Source organism: Octopus bimaculoides, chromosome 14, assembly GCF_001194135.2.
Source record: "Octopus bimaculoides isolate UCB-OBI-ISO-001 chromosome 14, ASM119413v2, whole genome shotgun sequence".
Taxonomy (NCBI): domain Eukaryota; kingdom Metazoa; phylum Mollusca; class Cephalopoda; order Octopoda; family Octopodidae; genus Octopus; species Octopus bimaculoides.
Genome location: NC_068994.1, coordinates 43936447 through 43946789, shown reverse-complemented (window position 1 = coordinate 43946789; position 10343 = coordinate 43936447). Strand labels below are relative to the sequence as shown.

Here is a 10343-nt window from a genome sequence, read left to right as displayed (position 1 = left end):
ATATATATATATATATATATATATATATACGTGTGTGAGTGTGTGTGTGTGTGTGTGTGTGTCTTTGTGTCTGTGTTGACAACCAGTGTTGGTGTGTTTATGTCATTGTAACTTAGTGGTTCTGCAAAAGAAACTGTTAGAATAAATATCAGGCTTTAAAAAAGATGTAAGTACTGGGGTTCACTCGTTTGACTGAAATACTTCAAGGTGGTATCCCAGCATGGCTGCAGTCTGACCACTGAAACAAGTAAAGAATAAAAGATAAATGATCACCACTCCACTCTCTCCTTTCTCCCCACATCAAATCCCTCTGGAATTCCCTGTCTGCCCATGTTCTTTCCTACTGGTGTCAACCTGCAACTAACCAAGAGAAGCTTTAACCTTATTAGTCTTACCCCTCTCTGGAAATTTTTGGCCAAATCTGGTCCTAATATTCTCTCTGTTTTATGTTCAAACTGGCCAGCACCAGCCTCTCACACCTACCCTACAATGCCATTCTGAAAATGAACAATCACACCATGAAAATCTTGATGCTGCAAGATAATGCATGATTAATTCAAAACAATGTGAATATGCTTTACATTTGACAGAACAATCTGAAAGTTTAAGGGTTAAGATATTACTATGTATTTTGAGAGTGACTGAGAGCAATTTTGGAGCTGTTTCTGGCTGGTCAAAAGACCATGTAAAGGCTCTTTGTTGATGTTACTGTATAATAACCAAGTCAATTCTTATTAACTGTTACAATACAATCAAGGAACTTATATGGGGGACTCATATATCTTATTTGCTCAAGTATTTTGCTAATGTCAAGTTTAATAAGATGGATTTCATCAAAACTTTGTTGTATTCGTGGTGTTTAATGTCAGAAAGAAAGTATTTTGTTAAAGCTGCTGTCTGAATTAGCTTGCTCTCTTCTGTTTAGCAAAGAAGGCGAGAGACTGAAAGTAAAAGTGATCAATGAGTTATTCACTAACAATGTTCTCCACAAAGAATTGTGAAAATTGTGAAAAGTATGGATTTTTTTCTTTTACTTTTTTTTTCTCTTGCCAGAGACGTTTTCTTAAGGGTGCCAACATTGACAAATGAAAATAAGTGAAACTAATTAGGGAAAATGAAGATCATTAATTAAACAAGTTTTGGAAGAAAGTTGGAAATGTTAGAATATCATCTTTAAAACATTAATTTCCAATATACCAAGGAAAGATTTTGACTGCTCTTAAGTGACACTTCAGAAAATTAATATGGTGAAGGGCCAGAATCGATTGTAGATTCTGCATTGTTATAAAAATGGGGGGAAAAATAAATAAATAAATGAATGAAAAAAAGGACACCTTCAACACATAGAGCAACAAACACTTACAGACATACTCATGCACAAACATATGTACAGACATATGCATATACATATACATGCAGACATATAAATATACACACATATAAACATACATATGTACACACTCAACCATACAAATGTATGCTCACATAAATGTACACATTCACGTGTAGAGCCATAAGTACACACACACATAGACACATTCACACACACACACATACATAAGCATACATATGTACTCATATATACATATAAATATACATAGACTTACACAAACACACAAATATACACTCACATAAGCAAACATATACAGACATGAAAAATACGCACACACATAGACATACACATACATACACACACAGACAAAAATATACAAATATACAGACATATACATAGACACACATATAGGCATACACATAATGACATACAAACACCGACATACTCGTAGACATACATATATACACATACTGATATACACATATGCATATACAATCTACAATTTCAGAGTAAAAAATGCAAAATAATTTTAAGCTTATTTTATATTTTGTTCATGAGGTGTTTGAAATTCAAATGTTTTGAGTGAATTATGAAAGTTAATAAATAGGAGGTGTAGAACTGGCTATGTGGTTAAGAGGTTTGTTTTGCAGCTACAGGTTTTCAGGTTTGATTCTGATTTGTGGCAACTTTGGCAAATGTCTTTACAAGAACATTGGGCTAACCATATACTTTGAGTGTAAAATTTGTGGGCAGAAACTTTATGGAACCATATAAGGGGGACAAACACACACACACATATAGGACAAGCTTCTTTCAGTTTATGCCTACCAAATCCTCTCACAAGGCTTTGGTCAGCCTGAGACTATAGTAGAAAACACTTGACCAAGGCGCCATACAGTGGGACTGAACCTAGAGCCATGTAGTTAAAAAGCAAGCTTCTTACCACACAGCCACACCTGTGCCTATGGAACATATGCACGTGTGTTTGGACAAATGATAGAAGGGCACTCAACAAATTTATTGGGAGTTACATGTATGCATCAAAACAATTTTATTCAAATTCATTGGTACTCTGAGTTTCAAGCATGATGCTAATCTTCAGCCATTCTGAATTTGAATGAGAGAAGTTGATTGTTATTAATGGATATATGTTTTCAAACACAGGTACAATGATTAGTATAAGCATTTGAATTGACCTCTAGTACTTAGTCGTTACTTTATATTTTGTGTGTGTGCGTGTGTGTGTGTATATATATATATATATATATATATATATATATATATATATATATATATATATCGGAGTAAGCACATAGATGCAAAACAAGGTGGAAAAAAATAGTACTCGAATACCAGAGGTAGAGTAATATGCTTTATTAAAAAGCAGCAGAACTATTACAAAAACTGTTACTCAGAGTTTCACGTTCTCGTTCGTCTGACAGTTTTGTTTATATATATATATATATATATATATATCTGTGTGTGTGTGTGTGTGTGTGTGCAGGCATGGCTTTGTGGTAAAAAGCTTGCTTCCTAAACATATGGTTTTGGGTTCAGATCCATTGCATGGCACCTTGGGTAAGTGTCTTCTACTATAGCCTTGGGCCAACCAAAGTTTTGTGAGTGGATTTGGTAGACAGAAACTGAAAGAAGCCCATCATATATATATATGTAATGAATATTTACAAAAAATTCAAAAGACAAAGACGGGTGTGTAAACAAAAAACAGATGTATTAGTTTAAAGCTCGGGAAGTGAAAAAGTCTTTTACTTTTCGAGCCTATGCTCTTTGACAGAAAGGAACACAGAAATAAACAGGGAGAGAAAATAGAAAAAGGTTTAGTGGCTAGTGATCTATCATGGTGAATATATATATATCACAGTTCAGCAAAAGAGATCAATAGAATAAGTACTTGGTCCTAAGTCGATTTGTTCAACTAAAATCCTTCAAGGTGGTACTCCAGCATGGCCGCAGTCAAACAACTGAATCAAGTAAAATATAAAAGATATATTGTAATCATCTTCATTGTTTTACTGTTTTATTTTTCCATGCTTGAATGGTTCAGACAGAATTTGTTGATGCAGATTTTTCTATGGCTGGATGCCTGTCTTGTCACCACCTTTCACTTGTTTGTAAGTGATGTAAATATTATTTCCCCATGACCAGACATGTTTCGAGGAAGATTGGAAAATGAGGGACACTGCTTGCATGGCAGAGATGATTATTTTACAGTAAAATACACATACACACACACACACACACACACAAACACACATACACATGCGCACACGCACACACATGTATTCATTCACACACACGCATACATATATAGACACACATACACACGTATACATTCACACATGCACATACACATATATATAGACGTGCACACACAAGCACACATACACATGTATACATTCACGCACACATACACACAAATATAGACACATATACATGTGTAAACATTCACACATACACATGCACATATATAGATACACACACACATACACACATATGCATGTATACATTCACACACACACACACACACTCACATGTATATATATATAAACACACACACACACACACACAAGCACATATTTATATACAAAGGGATTTGGGGGTTTTCTGTTTACCAAATCCACTCACAAAGCTTTGGTTAGCCCAGGCTTTAAATGAAGACACTTGCCCAAGGTACCATGTGGTGGGACTGAACCTGAAACTATATATGTGTGTGTGTGTGTATGTGTGTGTATGTGTGTGTGTGTGTATGTGTATGTGTGTATGTCTTTGTGTTTGTGTTAGTCCCCCCCTGCTTGACAATTTGTACTGATTTATTTATGTCCCTGTAACTTAGCAGTTTGGCAATAGAGACAAATAAAATAAGTACCAGGCTCAGAAATAATTAGTAGGGTCGACTCATTAGACGAAAAATCTTTCAAGATGTGCCATTCAGGATGTGCCTTCGTAAGTGTGCCATATGGCTCCCCAGATGTGCCACCCAGGAAGTGACACCCTCCGATGTGCCACCCTCGTAAGTGTGCCATAGGGCTCCCCAGATGTGCCACTCAGGAAGTGCCAACTTCGTAAGTGTGCCATAGGGCTCCCCAGCATGGTCGCAGTCTAGTAAAAGGTAAACAATTAACGATGAAGATTAAAAGATGTTAAACCGCTCGTTTATAGATTTGAATAGATTCTGTAGAAGATTCTAGTTTATTCCATTTAGCTATTATAATATTCTACTACTATTCCCTCAGGTTCAAATCCTTTCAAAATCCTCTCCTCTGCTGGGGTCAATAAAAGCAATAACTTTATAACTTTTGACTAATCACCTATTTCATAGTGACCTGTCAAAAGAAATCGAAATTAATTTTTATCAAATACGCGATAACTTTATACCAAATTGAATAATATATAACGGATAACAAAATTAAAAAAAATAAAATAAAACAAAAAACACTCAAAAAAAAAAGAAAGAAATTCTATTACTGTATTTAGTCTGTAATTTATATTATATACGTATATATATATGTGTGTGTATTTGGTTTATGCTGTTGCTGTTTAGAAAGCAATGGTATTGTCCCTCGGTATTTTTGGCTTTGCTCCCAGCACCATTGTGAAATTGTTCAGTGATTTTTGTTATTGTTGATTTGTTTCTTGTGGCTGACATGAAATATGCTTATCTTGCTATAACAATTAAATATGGGAAATGGTTTGAAAAGTAGAATGTCACACGTCATAAAATGGGGATATTGAAGACAGCTATCTGATTAATAAACTCATTTTTCTATGCTATTCTTAACAAATAGCTAAGTCTTTGTCCTGATAAGATCTTAAAAGCATATAAACTGTTTGGGACCATGCCATAATAAATAAAGTAGAAATGAAATAGTGAACTAGATAGGCGCAGGTATAGTTGTGTGTTTTAGAAGTTTGCTTCCCAACCTCATGGTTCCAGGTTCAGTCCTACTGCATGGCAATATGGGCAAGAGTCTATGAGCAAAACCTTATGAATGGATTTGGTAGATTGGAAACTGAAACAAACCCATTGAATATACATGCTATATAATATATATATATATATATATATATATATGGGAGAATTTACGAAACAAACAACAACAGAAGAGGACAGGTGGTGTAAACAACAAAAGGATGTATTAGTTTAACACTCGGGAATAGAGAAAGTCTTTAACGTTTCGAGGCTACGCTCTTCAACAAGAAAGAAATAAGGAGAAAACAAGGAGAAAAAAATTGAATGTTTTGGTCAGCGATCTATCATGGCGACTGCCGTAGAGAAAGTTCACACAGGAGAGCTAAGAAAAAGGGGAGATAACAAAAGGGGAAAGAAACGGTGACCCAAATACGAGGAGCTGTGTGTGTGTGTGTGTGTGTGAGAGAGAATGCTGGTGATCATGACGTATATGGCACAGTTAGAGGGTCGCACTTCCGAGGGTGGCACATCTGGGGAGCCCTATGGCACAGTTAGAGGGTGGCACTTCCGAGGGTGGCACATACTGAGTGGCACATCTGGGGAGACCTATGACACAGTTAGAGGGTGGCACTTCGAAGGGTGACCATCCCTGCACCGAAAGCTTCTTGGCCCCTGACCCTTGGCCCTTGACCCCTGACCTTTGGCCCTTGGTCCCTGACTCTTGGCCCTTAGCCCTTGACCCTCTTTTCTTTTTGCTTTGTTTTTTTCTCCCACCTCACATATATTTTCTTCTCACAATTCCTTTTTCATTTTTTCTCCTTACGCCTTTATTCCCCCCCCACACCTTCTGTAATTTTTTCTTCCCACGTCTAATTTTCTCATTACGCTTGTATCTTTTTTCCACCACACCTTTTGTAATTCTCCTTCCCACGTCTAATTTTTTCCTCACGTGTTTGTTTCTTTTCTCTCTCTCGTCCCATCATGCCTGACTACAAATCTTTCCACTCACTCTCCACAACCGCCTTAAACTATATCTCCGCACACTTCCCTCTCAATACTTTCAACCTACTATATGACTCTCCTTACTCACATTAAAGAAAACTCGTTTTTCTAGTCACATTACGTTTCTCAGTCGCTGCTTACATCACCGCCTCATCCCTAAAGGTTTCCGCCTCCATTTTTCCCCTGACAATATTATGCTCAGAGTATATGAATTTAATATTTAATTAAATTCAAATTACGACAGACGTAAATAAACAAACAAAGTTTGCTTCTAGAAGCGTTGAGATGTCTTAGAAAGTTAAAGAAGTGATTTTAAATTCTCGCAGAATAATGGTAATAATATAGCCTGAACAGGATAAACTACCCCCATTTTGCAGAGAAAAGTGTAGGTGGCTAGCTGTGGACACGAACTCACATCCCCGTGATTACACGTCACGATGCTTTGACTGATTAAGCTAAACTACCCACTACAAATTCCTCTGCAAATTTAAGATATATAAATCTCGCTTTATGAGACGCTCTCATATGTTAAATTCAAATTACGACAAATGTAAATAAACAAACAAAGTTTGCTTTTAGAAGTGTTGAGATGTCTTAGAAAGTTAGCCACCTACACTTTTCTCTGCAAAATAGGGGTAGTTCAGGCTATATTATTAGCATTATTCTGCGATTAATATTTAATTAATTCACTGATTATTAATTGAAACAGCTGTAAGGGATTATGATTTATTTGTTGTTGATAATAAACATTTATTAACTTCACTATATATATATATATATATATATATATATATATATATATATATACTCTACAGACACACACATACATACATAGACACACACACACACGAACGCACGCACACGCACACACACACACACACATATTGTTAATGTATATCAGTGAAAGATGTAAACATCAGGGAGCAACCTGAAAATTTTGGGCTTCATGAACGGAATCCTTTGTGATAATTGTTCTGCTGTGAGTTACACTGACACCTCCTTATCACTATCACTGGCATAAATGCAGTGAACCAATGCTTGGTCCACTGGGTAGTTGTACCTAATGATGTTATTGTTCACAAATGTTATAATATAAAATATAATCAATAAAATATTTTAATAGACAAACTACTTTACATAGAAACGTTTAAGAATTCTTTTGTGACAACTGCTTTGGCAAATCTTTCTCTTATTTTTACATCTCAATACTGTACATACTTATAACTGCAAGCAATTCAATGTACATCTAAATAATTTAAGCATTTTTCATTACTTGCTTTTTGCAGAGGTAGATATCATGTATAGCCAAAAGTAACCACTTTTCTCAAATATGCTACAACTTTAGTAATCCACAGATGTATGATAGAAATTAACCCAAATAGAATTGATGCTATAAAATATTTTAAAGCTTCACTATAAAATATTTTATAGCTTCACTATAATAAAATTGTAGAATATATTTGTAAAGATATTTAGATTGATAAATAATAAATGATATCTATTTCTGTGAATAGTTAACGGAAGAATGTTTAAGCAACTGAATCCAGTATCAGTAAGTTAAGAATGGTTTTGTTTAATAAATAATTGAATAAAAGTCTTTATTCATCAAAATATTTCTTTAGTTCCAAGATTGTTATTTCTGGAATCATCCAAATGAAGGAGATTCAGGAATTTCTGATCGTTTTTGCTGAGACTAAAAACATGTTGACACACTGATAATTCATAGAAAATTTCTTGGCAGGAATTATGACTACAGTGTTTTAGCTGTGAATCCCAGTCTTAGATGTATAAAATGATTTAATATATTGTGTTGCTATCCCTATCCTGTAATGTCATTATCATCATCATCATCATCATCATCGTTGTTTTAATGTTCACTTTTCCATGCTTGCATGGGTTAGATGAACATTGTTGAGGCAGATTTCATATGGCTAGCTACCTTTCCTGTCACACACTCTCACCTGCTTCTCAGCATGGTAATACTTACCTGTGGTTAGTCATGTTTCTCACAGAAGACAAGTAATAAACAATGTTTCTTGTATGGTGGTTTAGCAAACAGACTGTCATGCCAAATATGTCACAATTCATTTTAACCTTTTCAATACCAACCCAGCTGAAACTGCCTCTGGCTCTGCAGTACAAATGTCTTGTTTTCATAAGTTTTGAATTAAAATCTTCCACCAAACCTTAGTCACAATTTATGTTCCTATCACTATCTTAATGATAACTAAGTTATTTTACTAAATTCTTTGTTATATTTAAAAATAATTGAAAGAGACACAGAGCATCTCAAAATAAATATGGCCATGAAAGGGTTAACAAATGATTAATCTAACCCTTTTGATACCAACCTGGCTGAAACCACCTCTGACTCTGTAATATAAATGTCTTGTTTTTATAAGTTCTGAATTAAAATCTTCCACCAAACCTTAGTCACAATTTATCTTCCTAACACTAGCTTAATGATAACTAAATTATTTTACTAAATTCTTTGTTATATTCAGAATTAATTAAAAGAGACACAGAGCATCTTAAAATAAAATATGGTAATGAAAGGGTTAATGTTGCCTGATATGCTTTATGAATTTTTGTTTCTTTGCATTCTGTTTTATTTAAGAATATTTTATGTTTTTGTTCTAAAATTTACATTTACAAAATTTGTTGAGCTTAAGAAAGGAGTAATATGTTTTATATTTACCTCGTAAAGAAATATGGAAATTAAAATATTACCCATCAGATGTTAAACATTTGAACGAAGTAAGCAATACTATTAGGAAGTGAAATGAATATTTTTTTGTATCAGTATTACACACTGATTTCTTCAATTATGGAATCTGAGATTTTCTTGAAGGATTTTGATTATTTATTTATTTTTTTTTTTTACTTTTAGTTCTACCATTGCCAACCAGAAAAGCCCCTTATTTTTGAGAAGCAGCTATGCCAAGAGACAAATGCTAAACAGTAATCACAGGACACAACAACAAAACATTGAGACCTGCAGGTCTGTTAAGATGTGCTGCCTCTCACAGTGTAGGGGAGTCAGTTTAGAATAGAAGTGGTATGTGGTAAACTTTATTTCATGGAAGTAAGGAACTGAAAAGAAAACAGAACTTAGATACGATTTCACTTTCTTTGTTCAAAGAAATCATATCTAGAAGTTGAAGTCAAGATGGCTATCAAAATTATCGCCATCAAAGGAGAAAACTGAAAGTAATGCAAAAAGATAAAAAAAGAAAGAAAGAAAAAAAATGATAATAATAATAATAATAATAATAATAATAAAAACAACAACAACAAAAACAACAACAGCGACAAGAAAAGAAATGAGAAAAGAAAATACAATAAAACAACAGGATTTTGAGGTTCATGTGTTACTTAGTGAACCAAGAAGCAAAATGTTGAAAATATTTCATTTTTATTGAATGATTTCTGCTGAAATTTGACATTTGTACAAACTGAAAGTTTATTTAAGCATTGAGAAGAAATAATAGACCATAATCTATTATTGCCATCAAATATTAGAACAAAAAACAGGTGATTCGGTTAAACTACTTTGTTTAAAAGAAACTGAAGAAATGTTTTAAGACATTGGCCAATATAATATCAATGCTGAGATGATGATGATGACGACGACGACGATGATGACGATGATGATGGTGGTGGTGAGATGGTGATGATGAGGCACTCACACAGATTGACATAAAACAAATATGTTGATGGAATTGGATGGACATAGATCCATGCAGGTATATTTACATTTACTTAGGACAATAAAGACAGACTATTCACTAAATCAAAGAAATTGATTTTATGAAATTAAACAAAATAAAAATTAAAAAAAAAACAACAAAGACAAAAAAACAAAAACAAAAACAAAAGAGAAGAAATTGATCCCCCATAACTGCTGATAATACAATATATAAATACAAATATCATTGAATTTGGATATCATCTGTGTAAGCAAATCAATGTTTACCTAATTTCTCTGGACTGATATATTTCTTTTTCTGAGTATATAATATCCTCAATGGACACTGATTTTGGATGATATATATATATATATATATATATATATAT

General features: G+C 33.8%; 1 protein-coding gene across 2 annotated transcripts in view; it reads left to right on the top strand.

Annotated features, from left to right (window-relative positions):
• Positions 1-10306, top strand: part of LOC106877752 (protocadherin-11 X-linked) — a 98766-nt gene extending 88460 nt beyond the window's left edge. For both annotated transcript variants that reach the window (XM_014926762.2, XM_014926763.2), the window contains one exon: positions 9157-10306. In XM_014926762.2, the coding sequence (XP_014782248.1) occupies positions 9157-9194 (38 nt within the window). In that variant the 3' untranslated portion in view covers positions 9195-10306. The remainder of the gene's footprint in view (positions 1-9156) is intronic.
• The last annotated feature ends 37 nt before the right edge of the window (positions 10307-10343 follow it).